The 14,054-nt window shown below is 35.3% G+C and overlaps 1 protein-coding gene and 1 long non-coding RNA gene across 2 annotated transcripts; both read left to right on the top strand.

Annotated features, from left to right (window-relative positions):
* Positions 1-7,925: 7,925 nt before the first annotated feature.
* LOC128546160 (multiple epidermal growth factor-like domains protein 6) lies at positions 7,926-9,992 on the top strand. The gene has a single exon (XM_053551216.1). It carries the CDS (start codon positions 7,941-7,943, stop codon positions 9,942-9,944), a length of 2,004 nt encoding a protein of 667 aa, XP_053407191.1. The 5' UTR covers positions 7,926-7,940; the 3' UTR covers positions 9,945-9,992.
* Positions 9,993-10,444: 452 nt separating this feature from the next.
* On the top strand, positions 10,445-13,630 carry LOC123547891 (uncharacterized). The gene is made up of 3 exons (XR_008372392.1): positions 10,445-10,577; positions 12,365-12,402; positions 12,667-13,630. It is a non-coding gene; the product is annotated as an uncharacterized LOC123547891 (long non-coding RNA).
* Positions 13,631-14,054: the final 424 nt, after the last annotated feature.

Genomic DNA, 14,054 nt, shown 5'->3' with positions numbered 1-14,054 from the left:
TAAAAATAAAATCAATCGAACGGCTTTCTTTTTAGAATATTTCTTATAGCAGCGTATTGAAACAAAGCGCGTGAAACCAACGTCCGTAAGCAGGGAAGAAGTCATTACGTAACAATGTTTAGTCCCGGTTTTGTTTTATCAGTTGCAGCGTAACGTTATGATTTAAAAAACAACAACATTTTTTAATCGAGAAATATACTATCAGGAACAAAGAGGAATTGTCAGGGTATTGGATTTTTATTCCCCCTTTTTTTTAAATAAAATATAAATTACTACATAAATCTTCTACATATATGTAGTTCGTAATACGTCATTTACAGCACGAGAGTCATCTTACACCCCGGGGTGTAGGATGGATTTTTCCAGCACCGGTAAAAATACCGGAAATCCCCGTCTGGTATGCAAGAATGAACACGTTATTTTATCAAAAATTCATAACGTTACGCTGGAACTGATAAAACAAAACCGGAACTAAAAATTGTTGTTTGTCTTTGGAACGTCATGACGTCTTTCCTGTTTACGGACGTTGATTTCCCGCACTTTGTTTAAATACGCTGCTATAAGAAATAGTTCTAAAAGAAAGCCGTTCGACTGATTTTATTTTTATTATTATATCTTGATATCGGTATGCAAGAAAAAGATTCTGTCACTGGTTATAGGTGCAGAAGGGAATATCCGGTTCTCGGGTAACTGTTTAGGCGGTAACTCGGTAGGAACCTCGTTACCGCCTAAACAGTTACCCTCGAGGCCGGAAATTCCCATCTGCACCTATAACCAGTGAAAGAATCTTATAATAAACAATACTGGTTTATCAGTTTAAATGTTATCTGTCAAATAAAAGAACAAAACAACTTAGCAAATTGATAGTATTGTGTGCCTGATTTATTATATCTAAGAAATAATTACAAAAAAAAATTAGGATTTATCAAGAATATAAAAAATTGTAAAATCCTCGAACTAACACCAAGAAGATGAAAAATACATTGTTTACAGTGGTTTCATTTTTTTCCTGCGTATTTTTCAAATACAAAAATACAGTGGTAGCGTATTTTAAAGTGCTGTCGCAGAAAAATCTCTCTGTTTTTCAAGTATTGAAATATACTTGGTATATTCAAAGTACTAAATGACTTGATCTTTGTTTCTAGACAAATCAATATATTGATATCAGTGTTTTCAAGTTCTTCTTACATATATTAGAAATGCAAAGTATACCGGTAACGTATTTTAAAAGCGCCGTGATATTTGCTTGATAAGTATGGAAATATGTCAGTGTATTGTAAGGGTACGAAATAACTTGAATATTCCTTAGCACGGAAATAAGTTAATAAGCGTAAAATATAATGTAAATTAAACGCTATTCTTTTATCACCAAAATTTACTAAATATGGCGAAATATTGTCTATAGGGCTGTCATTTCCTACAAGAACGGTTGCCATGGAAACCTTGAGTGAAACTATATGCCATTAAAAGGATTTTTTTCAAGAGATAAGTTATTTATTCTCCCTAAGTTCGTCCTACCGAAGAATTTGGTATCTCAAAATTTGCCAGAATTGTAGGGTGCATGGTAGACCGTACTGGTACCTGGCTTAGAGGATTTGACGCTTCGCGAAGATATTAACACATTATCGCCGTCCAAACAGAACTTTTATTCTGTAACTAAATTACCTTTTTCTTCCTTTTTCACGTTATATATGCAAAGTTGTAACAACCTTGGCCTCAAACGAGAATCTCTGTTAGAGTGTAAATTGATTCAGTCTAGCGCCATATATTTCCTAAGCAGCTGAATACACAATGAAGCGCTGATCTGATTTGTATAATATCAAAGAATTCGGTCAGTTACATGTATGTCATAATAATATCGACAAAACAGTCACTGAACTTGCTGGTCATTAGCACCCTTGTCTGCTTTTAGACTCTGAACGTCTGCCTTTTTACATACTGCCGCTTAACCGAATTTTTAGATGGTGAAATATAAGACTGACAAAATTGTAATACGTATAATGTACAAGTTCGAAAAAAGACCATATATTACATTCTAATATTTCTAATATGCTTGTTTCTGTTAAAGCACGCTAACGCTTAACTTACGTCACGTTAACGTGCGATGACATCAATATTTTTGTTGCGACCAAGAAAGAGCGCTACTGTTTTATGTTAAGAGCATATTGGAATCGAAATAATGTAAAGCAAAATCGTGTTTTACTTAAATTAATACTCTCAAATCGGTTATACGTCCCCAGAATAATTCACTCGGGCTAAGCCCACGTGAAATTATTCCGCGGATTCGTGCATTAATAACGTTAAAACATGGTTTTTCTATGCATTATTTCCTAAGTGATAATGGCGGTCGTGTTATTTTGTTTAGATTATATTATGATATTTTTACACTTATCGACACCGCATCCCAGCGATTATCAATCTTCGTGAGAGTATCAGAGAAGAGAAGCCAGTTTCTCTTTTAATGCTGAGCGCCAAGCATTGGGACGAGTAGTAAAATTTTCCCCGTCTTTGGTTTGACGCGGCTATGGAGTGAACAATTTAGGTCAATCTATTTTAATATTTGCATTTACCTTGGTATATAGAACCATTGATCGTACCCATTAGTCAGCTAAACAACTTCAACAAGCAAAACAGTCAAATCTCGATATTTGTACTTCATCGGGACTAAGGGAAAAAAGTCGACAAATCGAAATGTTGGTAGGTGTGGTAATGAAGTTTTGTGATTTTTTTGACACAAGATGCAAGAGATTATCCATTGTCACGATGATATTTGAAAAAGCCAGTTTCTCTTTTAATGCAGAGCGCCAAGCAATGGAACTAGTTAATGTGTATGATGCGGCCAGGGAGTAAACAAAGTTGTTCTCTTGGTAAATAGAAATACCGACCGGTATAAGCAAGCCAGCTAAATAGCTTCAACACGTGAAACCACTCTACATCCCAAACGGAGTTTTGAGCATACAGCGTCTTTTCCAAATAACCTGCCTGGGCCTCTTCCCCTGAAGTAAAAATAAACCCCCCTCTTTTACCTCTTTTAAGCAGATTCCTAGACTGCCAGGGGTTACTGTTTTACGTAAGGTAAATGCTTTAGGGCCTATTTCCTAGAAAGAAATCAGCTACTTTGCAAGTAGCATGGTCTAGTTCTTGATTAAATAGATTCCTTGTGCGAAACGTGGACAGGGGTATTGTACATAGAGATAGGTAAGGAATATTTACAAACTGTACTCTCCAGAAGTGCAATATTTTGGCACAAGCTTAAATGTGTTAGGAAAAATAAATACAGATGTAACAAAAAATATTTGAGCGGTTTCGACAGTATCATAATCTTTTTATCCGTCCTCAAAGAAACACCATAGGCCTATTAGGTCGTCTTTTTAAACTTTGTAACCCTTGAATTGGCACCAAAGTATTAATTTTAGCCCTAAATTTGGTCAATTCCAGCCTTAAGATTAGCCCTTATTATTTTTTATCAGAGATCATTTGAAAGCCTGACAATAGCTCTAATATCTGTGGGTTCGAACCCCGCTCGGGTCGTACATGCAAAAAGCTATTAATCGCCTTCGGAAAGTCGTTGATACTGGAAAAAATGTTTAAATAAACTGTTGTGTTTTGTAATATCTTTTAATTAGAAGCCATACAACATTGATATTTACAACATGCACTCTTGACCTTGTATTGTGTAAGAATTTTAAGAAAAACTTGTTCTGTCAATTATTCGTTATCGGCCACGAAATACCGTGATGTACGTTTTATAACGAAACACAATGCACGCTTTTTGTAACACCAGATTAAAGTTTTTAACACTAAAAGGAATTCACAAACAAGTTTAATACGTGGGCCAAATGCATGGTTGCTCATGTCAGTGTTTCCTTCCCATGAACCCCCACCCACACCAAATCAACCTTTAGCCTGCTAAATTTCTAAAATGGACTGGTCCATCATTCAATTTGGGAAATACCATTTATTATTCGAAGGCGTGTTCTCTGAAAAGTTACTGACTGTACAGCCAGCGAACAGTGCAGACCATGATCAGCCTGCACGGATGTGCAAGCTGGTCTTGGTCTGCACTGGTCGCAAAGGCAGAATGACTTGCTGCCAGCAGGCTAAGGGTTAAACTAGTTAACAAGTTTCAGTTATGGAACCCGGACATTGCACGTTGGAATATCACAGTGAAAAAATAGACGTGAAATTCAATTCAATCCAGTTTGTATTTACTCAGCTGACTTATAACGACAGGGGCATAGTTTGAAATAAGCAATATGGAGTTATGAAACTTGCACATTGCATGTTAGGTTAACACAGTGAACGAGTTTTGAATAACTTTAACATCATTAATCGAATATAGAGTCACACTTAAGTTAAATTATCATAAAAGTCAACGATGCTGGATTTAACGACTGCATATATTTATGACATCTAATTGAACTATGAAACACTTCTTTGATATATATTTTCACTATATGAGGGAAAACATATAGATGCATTCTACGTTTTGAATGGGGCTAACAATCCTCTTTTGTGCTACTGGCGTGAAGTTAGCAGTAGAACAGTAACAGCAGTATTACTGCTATTACTGCTATAACGTTGCAGCAGTTACAGCAATATTACAGCGGTAACAGCGGTGTTACTGCTACTACAGCTGGACGTTATAGCAGTTGCAGCAGTATTACTTAAATAAACATCTTCAAATTGACCAGAATGCATATTCACAGGTACGCTTAAAACCCTAGATACGAACCTTTTTCCTTCAGGAAAACAATATTTTCAAGAATTCAAGGACAAGCAAAGAAGCAATGTTGTAATCGTTCATAATAATTACATTAAAACTGCAACGCTTCAAAAGATATAAGCTATGGTTCTCTTAATAGATCGTCAGTCATTCAATAACAAAAAAAAAAAAATTAAAAAATTTAAGAACAGCTTTGAAATCTTGTTATAAAATCTGACAAATCAAATCAAAGTTTCGTGCTCAACAAAAATTAGCCATTATGGTGACAGGTAAAGAATGGTTAAATAAATGTGTGTGCATATCTAAGCCCGACATCAAACTTTAGTATATTTTATTTAATGTAGAGATATAAGGCCAGATGTTATTATTTCTTTGGCATTTAAAAAGTTGGAGTCGGACCTGTAAATTAAACAAGAAAATAGATTAAAACATATTGGAGTCGACAAAAATATGTATTAACCTTATAAAAGTAAAACATCTTTTTCATATTTTTTTTTTGTGTGCCGTAATTAGTGTCAGGCTAGTGTTGAGAGGATCTTAAGTCATGCAACTTTGTTTCTCCACTAGCTTATCTTTTACAGTGCCTTGGTATGTATCAAATGGTACTTGAGTATATCGTCTGATATAGCACGGATCAAAGTTCAGATGCAAAAGAATCTAACCACGGGTCGAGGCCATTAGCAGAAATGGTGTCTGAACGATGAACCGTGGTATATCAGACAATAGAGCATGAGAAGGTTTTGATGCTCATAGACTATAATAATAACATAGACCATTAGCGTATTTTTCAGCGTTTAATTTTGTTATCTAATAGCCTATATTGCAGTTGAAGAGCGTAAACAAGGCTATCGCAGGAACCCGGTGGATGCTCCCCAAAAGGACTTTGCAAAGGGATCTTATCCATTGTGTGACATGGCTACGTTTACAAATGTACTAAATGGGAACCAATTCTGCACTAACCTTGGCTACAATTAGATTTCTTGCATTGTGCATTTTCTCGCATTCTCATCTTTGACTTTAACAAATTCCAGTCGTTGCAGAGTTATTTTCAAGGAAAAAACGTGAAGCATCAAAAAGGGAGATAAAGTCAAACAGATTTATTTTACTTGTGCACTACATTGCCTTTTATGAATACTGATCTATATTTCACATATCACTGAAATGTCTTAAGTATCTTTTGAGTTATGCTCTAGAAAAAAATCTAATAAGTGCAAAACTTGAGATAGTATGGAAATTTCTAAAACTGAATAATGGTTCTTTTGCACTGCACTGTCTCATATTGACAACTATCCATATTTCAAGTTTCACTGAAATGTTTTCAGTAAAGTACTTCTGGAATTATGCTTTGGACAAGGAAATTTAAGTGCAAAAAGGGAGATAATTAGAAAATTATTCTACACAGAGTTATGGTTCTTAATAATTGCATTCGGTCCATTTAGGGTCGTGGCCAGGGCAAATGAAATAATGAATGGGAGAAATGTGAAACAACAAGCAAGAAAGATTTATTGATTTTGAAGATAGCATTTTCTTCAATGTATATGTTATTTTGTGAAAGTTCAACAAAGTCGCTCAGAAAGTATGACCCGGACAAAAAAGTAACAAAGACCGATAATCAAAAAGTAAGCACGCTAAAATCGTGGTTCCTGTACACAGCTCATCAGTCGTTGTGTGAAGATTTAACACAATTCATTGACTTGAATAAAGTAATGGCCCAGGCAAGAAGGTGTGCGGAAACGGCAAGACAGACAGATTACTATGGGCTTCCTTAAAAGCCTGAACCCTAAAATATGCTGATCTACATTTACCGAGTGGTCATGAATCTCGTGCAACATAATTTGACACACCTATCCGCATAAAACCCGTTGATTATCGCAGATTCTAGCATGACTCGATTCATCTGTCGGTTTGTATTTCAATTTTTATAAATATAGGACCAGAACATATTGTAATTCAACATAAAACTCTGGCCTAAGCGGCACAACAATACATAATTGTTTGAAAAAAAGTAGTTATACAAATTGACAGAAATATCAAACTTTATACATGTAAATGAATAGGGGAATATATGTATTATTTGCATAATGGCAGGATTAAAGATGAGGCATCCTGAATTTCTTTTCGTTATTTTTGCAGTTTTAGTCGACTTATCAGGTATGGGTGAATTTAATTTATTTTTTTCCCTAAAAATAATCTTACGGAATAATACAAATACATACAAAGAACCTTGGCGAGTCGTAAAAGGTAACTACTTTGGAAAAATAAATCTATTCTGAACGTACACTTTTTTAATGCATTCATATTTTAGTTGGTATTGGTATATTTGCTGATCATTTAGAATAATGAAGTTTATCCAATGTATCTGTATAATGAAGTGCTGCTTAAACTGGTGTTAGAGGGGCGTGAGAGGTGTTTCATTACCTCTCATTAACTGCCTCAGTCAAACCAAGTTTGCTATAATTCTGCTTGGTTGCGTCCTGTGCTATCAAAGGGTCTTCTTATAGATCTTATCACTGGATGCTTCAGATCATCTCTGTGCGAATAATATGTTTCCTTGTGGTCGAATAACAAGACCGAATGCATAATATAAGCATATAAAATAACTATGTCAAAAATGAGTAGGGAGTATTTTTGAGTTGGCGGGGAAAGACAAACAAATGTAAATTGGACCAACAGCCATTATTATACATTATACCATATTTCTGAATGTTACAACAATTTAAAATGTGTTATATACATGCACATAAAATAATTATATTCTAGTATAATTGTTGCATGAATGCAGAACTTTTGAAAATGGCTTAAAATTGAATGCGAACATAATCCCTTTTCAGTTTGTCAAACGTGTGATAGTGGTTATTGGGGTGCCAACTGTACGAAAATATGCGAAGAAAATTGTGGAAGTAGCGGATGTGATGCAGAAAATGGTGCTTGCTTTAGATGTGATAACTATCACTGGGATAGGTATTGTAATGAAAAATGTCCTGAAAATTGTTACAGATCTTCTTGTAACAAAAATTCAGGCTTTTGTGATTCATGCAAGAAACCATTTTGGGGTAACTACTGCAATGAAACATGCAATAAAAATTGTAAAGATAGAGGTTTAAGTTATTCGCATTGTTTTCCCTGGGATGGTTATTGTAGGTATGGATGTGTTAATGGTTGGTATGGAAGAATGTGTGATACAAAATGTAAACAGAACTGCATTTCGTGCAGCATGAGTGAAAAGTTAACCGTGGAGTGCATTTCTTGTGTACACGGATATTGGGGAGAAAACTGTTCGAAAGAATGTCAAGGAAACAGTTGTGAAATATGTGATGCAAAAACAGGAAAATGTGAAGCATGTTTTACTGGTTTGTGGGGTGAAAACTGTAATAACTCGTGCGGCCATTGCTATTCAGGAAAATGTTCAATTACGGATGGACGATGCGATAAATGCGCTGATGGCTATATCGGAAAGAATTGCACGGTCAAATGCGCTTTAACGAATTGTTCTTCCGTGAGTTGCTTCTCAGACAAAATGACTTGTGGAAGCTGTAACAGCGGATATTGGGGCGAATTCTGTGATAGAAAATGCACAACTTCTTGTCCTACTACATGCAACAAGGTCACCGGGGAATGTGAAAGATGTGCACATGGAACTTATGGTTCTTACTGCGAGCATACATGTAACAAATCTTGTTCCGGTAACTGTAATAGAAGGTCTGGAGAATGTTATGGCTGTTTGCCAGAGTACTGGGGTACGTTTTGCGAAAGGTATTGCAACGAATCATGCATAGGAGGCTGTGATAGACGTTCAGGAGTATGTAGCAGATGTCTTTTAGGCTATTGGGGCTCATATTGCACAAACGTGTGTAGCCAGACGTGTATGCTGAAAACGTGTGATAAAAACACGGGTAAATGCGGAAGCTGTGCCCATGGGACATGGGGAGAAACGTGTGATGAAACATGCAACCTACAGTGTTTTGGAAATTGTAACAGAGACACGGGCGTGTGTCCGTCATGTAATGCTGGATACTGGGGACAATTTTGTCAATATGAATGTGCGTCTGGCTGTAATGGTAATTGCGACAAGACCCTTGGATATTGCAAGTCATGTGAACCCGGATTTTGGGGAAATCACTGCCAAAATCAATGTAACTGCGATTGTGATAGAGACACTGGTCAATGCGAATCTTGCAAGACAGGGTATTGGGGAATATCATGTCAGTACAGATGTCATGAGAACTGTAAATCTGATTGTTACCAAACGTTAGGTGAATGTGTTGGATGCAAACCTGGAACCTGGGGAAAAAACTGTACCAGTCTTTGCTCTGTTAATTGCCTAGGTGAATGTGACGAGCGTACCGGTGAGTGTACATCATGTCACAATAAACATTGGGGACCAACATGTGAAAATAACTGTGAAAGGAACTGTGAAGTTTGTAATCAACGCACAGGTTTATGTGAAACATGCGTAACAGCTAAGTGGGGCAATCACTGTGAAAGCAAATGTCCCAACAAATGTGAAAAACAATGCAATATTACAAACGGAAAGTGTCTAAAATGTCTACCTGGTTATTGGGGCGATATGTGTCAGTTTCAATGTGGACACGAAAACTGCGATACGTGTAATAAAAACAGTGGTGAATGTGTATCTTGCCTGAGTGGTAAATGGGGAGAAAATTGCGATCTGGACTGCCCAAAACGTTGTCTGAATGGATGTGAAAGAAACAATGGCACGTGTTTGTTATGCAAAGCAGGGTTCTGGGGGCCTTCTTGCAACATTGACTGTAGAATTAAAAACTGTTCAATATGTCATCAGAATTCAGGACTTTGCAAGACTTGTAAACTTTCACTATGGGGTGAAAATTGTGATAGAATATGCAGCCAGAGGTGCAGTACAAGCTGTAACTTCACGACCGGCGAATGTCATGGTTGCAAGCTTGGATACTGGGGACACCTGTGTGAGAATGAATGTTCAAACTCCAGCTGCGTATCATGTTTGCAACACAACGGCTATTGCTCTATCTGTTATCCTGGTTATTGGGGAGAAAACTGCGAACGTACATGCATCTCAGGTGATTGCTTGAAGTGTGATCAAGAGCAGGGATATTGCCTAAAATGTAAATCTGGACTTTGGGGATTGTCTTGTGAAAAGAAATGCACTGCGGGGTGCTTGTACTGTGAAGTGTTCAGCGGTACTTGCGAGAATGGCCCTATTGTTACAAACGGTAAGTAATTTTGTAAAAAGTAGTTTTTAGTGTCATTTTCGTTTATTTTGTTCTTGTATTTTCAGGCCCCAAATTAGATAATACCGATTATTATCTAGTATGAATATTAAGCATGGAAAGATTTTATATTTTACAAAAGACATTTAATTTCCTTACATTAATGTCAAAGAGTCTATATGTACTTGTTCCTAGTTCATAATAACATTTGAACGATTTAGAGGATTTTATTAGTAAATTCATCTTGTAATAAAAGAAAAAGAATGATGCAAAAAGACAAAATTAGATGAAGACAAAACGTTAAAACTAGGTGCAGAAATCAAATCAATATACATTATCTTATCAACTGTTACGTCATAAACATTTTTTTTTAAATTACTTTTCTGTTTGTCTTTATTAAGTAAATTTAAATAAGGGTTAATTTTATTTTTTTTTATTCATTCAGTTTTGTTTTTATTTATTTGCGTCAATTGTAACTGCTAATTGTAATTCTATATGCCTTACAGGTACTAGGATCGATAATGGAACGTCTTCCAGTTTTGAAACAAAAAAGATCTGACATCATTAATTATTTCTGGTGTAAGCGGAATTGTGACAGTAACAGTAACTGTTACAGTTTTTGTGATAATTTGCGTAAAACAAAGGTAAGCAATTTTCTGTAAACCTCATCAGTTTTTCAGAAAGTTTATTTTGCCTTAGAATTCCGTCACCGCCGCCGCACAACACCCCTTCCGACACCCGCCCAAACCCCGACCTACCGTCACATTACCTCCCCACTCGCACAAACCTCTCTCTACTCACTTTTTTATTTACTTCATAGTGTACTCATTCCAATGACCATAAGATGTGCTTGATTGGCTGGTAATTAGGTGCAGAAAAAATCGCTATGAATACTCATTTGATGATTTTCCCCCATAATGTGTTAATCTGATTGGTCAAATAAAATCTAACATCATAATTTAACTAGGGGGCGTGAGAGGTGTTGCACATTTCATTACCTCTCATGAACAGACTCAGTCAAACCGAGTCTGCTATTATTCTTCTTGGTTGCATTCTTTACTTCCAAAGGACCTTTTTACAGATTTTATTGGATATCCGGCTAAGTCCTGGTCGTGGTGCTGGACCTCCTTTGATCTAAGACTCCGGGTGTATATTGTCCTCCTTTGCGGAACTCCTGCGCTTGCAATGTTGTTGTGTGGCTCGTATTTCCATGTTTTTGTCATAACACCTTGAAAAGTGTATAAATAAGGACGACTTCAGAGCCATTCTCCGTTTTGTTTTGCAGTCCTGGCAACAGGAATTAATGTCAGTGATAGTTCTAACGTAGTTCGAAATATCAGTGGTCTAGTATTAAATACAGACCTTTTAGGACAATCATACGTACATGTATACAATAGCAAAATGCAAATAAAAAAGAGAATTTGGAATACCACAAAATGCAAACTATCATCATCAACTTACTTATTTTCGAACCCCATCTTTTTTCAACTTGTACACTTGTTCCGACCCGTCTCTCTTTTTTTACGTTTCTTTCTTGGCGAGCAATAGCAAGTGCTTTGCAAGCTGAGAACCAGCTATTGCATGGAAGTCTCTCTAAAAGTTCTTTCATATTTGTATAACTGGTCTACAGGTCTTCACAGATCATTCAGTCTCAGTTATTTTTAACATTAGCATAATGAACAGGTCGCTTACTAGCTTTTACAAAAGTTTTACCTTGTTCTCTGTTTATTTTAGTTTTAAGCCATCACTGACACGTGCAGGTACTTGGTATATAAGGTACCTGCTACAGCTGTCAAAATTAAAAATGCCCGAAAATCAGATATTTTAGTTAAAGATCTATACCAATCGGGGCTGTGCCACTTCTAAATTTGACTTTCACAAGAGCACCCATATAGGACCAATTACTAGGATTCATTTGAAGGTTTCATTAATCCTGAGCTATTTCCGTAGTATGCAAGATTGCCGCAAAGGTATGTACTTACCAGGGGTACGATATAAACATAACTTCGACGAAGTAATAAGGTAAAGTCCAGTGATGCCGTCATAATTTAACACTTCACTATTATAACGTGAAAATCATGAATTTCACTATTTCACACTTCAGGTCCTCACGCGATATTTTATAAGACGTGTAATTATGATGAATTAAATCACGAATTTCACACTTCATGATTTCACATTTCAGTATATATTTTTAATTCCATGAAAACGTGAACTCGTGAAGTGTAAATAATGAATTAAGAAATAATGAACATTTTAGAAATCGCAAAGTATGAAATCGTGAAATGCTACACGATTTTAAACTTGAAATTATGAAAAATCGCTAAGTCTTGAAATGTGAAGATTCATGACATGATTTTATACTTAACGATTACAATATACCACTTCCTTGCGAAGAATTGTACGAGATAAAGATCTATTTTTCTTTCAGAAAATTGCAAAAATTGACAAAGGGTACAAAACGTTCAGGTAAGAGAATTTTTTTACCAGATTTGATATTTCTGGCCACCCATCTGTCCAAAGTTTGAAAAGAATACTGCATTTTCTTTTCCATAAATCGACTTAAAGTAGTTTCATAAGCTTAATTTCCACTGAATAGTTCTGTTTCCACTGAATGTGACTGATGTTAGGACAATAGACGCTCAGATTATTTTATGTATTGTCGAAAGAAACGCTAAATATATCCTGATGTTTCTTTTATTCCTGTAATTGATACCATATCACTATTTCAAGGTGAAGCTGAAATGTCGGACTTTTCTGCCGTGACTGGAGTTGATAATCGATATCAAGAAATGGACGAACATACTGAAACTTAGAAATTATCTGATTCCAGGGACGGTCCTGTTAGTATAAGAATAAGAATAAATAACATTTGCAACACTTAAATGTTTTTTTTTATTCAAGGTACCTTCCTTTTGATGAAAAAAAATCAAACAAACATACTTAAACTTCAACATATTCTTGGAAGTCAGTTGTACTTTATTTCAAGTAACTATATTTTTATTTAATTTTCTGACATGGTATCTGGCTTAACTAGAAATTTGAACGTAGTGTATTTTAAAATTGGGTTGTTGTTCCTGTTCAGATGCGTGCACTTTTCTCAACATTATCCTCATATCCATTTATATATCTAATTACATGTATAATTTACATCTTTTTTTCATGCTTATTACTGCATTTGTATTATAACTTTTGTTTGCAAACATGATCAATAAACGCTGAGATTTCTATGAAATACCTAAGAACATATATGATACATCATTATTTTATTGGAAAAGGTCATATGTAAATATAGCATGTACTATTTGTTTTTGAAAAAAGAAGTGTTTTTGTGAGTATATTCTCTTGTAGATGTTTGTCTTCAATCTTCTGATCTTCAGTATTATAGGTAATAAAGGTATTTCTATCTTTTTTAATATTTTGAAGAGAGCAGCCTTTTTATAAGACTGTTATCCTACAATACAATAACCCTGCAAAAAGATTTGTACAGTGTTTTCACGATGTATTTAATACTAATAGTTTGCATTATTTCTTAAACATAAATTGTTGTTGAGATGAATTATTATTTTTGAGTGATTGAAATCATAATGTATTCAGCTATATAATACTCATTAGATCGCATATTCTACATATCCAGAAACTTTTGTGTCTGTTATAAAAGGTTTTCATGTGCAAATATAACATTGTTTTCCATGTACACTTTGTGTAAGTTGTCTTTTAATGCCGAAAATCTACGAAAGACCAGTTGTTACATTTCAGATTTAATAGTTCACATCACATGCACTAAATATTGAATTTGAAATGTCACCTCCTGTCTTTTGTAAAAAATGTTACTTAAATTTCACATAATAAATCTTATTTTAAAAGTTGCAAGTGGTAAGATTGTTGGCGATCACATTACCAGTCCATGTAACATAAAACAATGACAAACATCCCCAGGAATAGGCACGTTCCAAGCCTCTCCCGAAACGAGACTACATCAGTGTATGAATAGATATGTAAATGATTGAAATTTACAGAAAAATACATAAATATAGTATAAAACAATTAGACAACACAGATAAAAAGTACAAATTAAGAAACACAGTTTGGCATCGCTTCGGAACGGTCGATAGTAAAAC

This window comes from Mercenaria mercenaria, chromosome 9, assembly GCF_021730395.1.
Source record: "Mercenaria mercenaria strain notata chromosome 9, MADL_Memer_1, whole genome shotgun sequence".
In the NCBI taxonomy this organism is placed as follows: Eukaryota; Metazoa; Mollusca; class Bivalvia; order Venerida; family Veneridae; genus Mercenaria; species Mercenaria mercenaria.
Note: the sequence above shows the minus strand (reverse complement) of the source record. Positions and strands in the feature narration are given on the sequence as shown.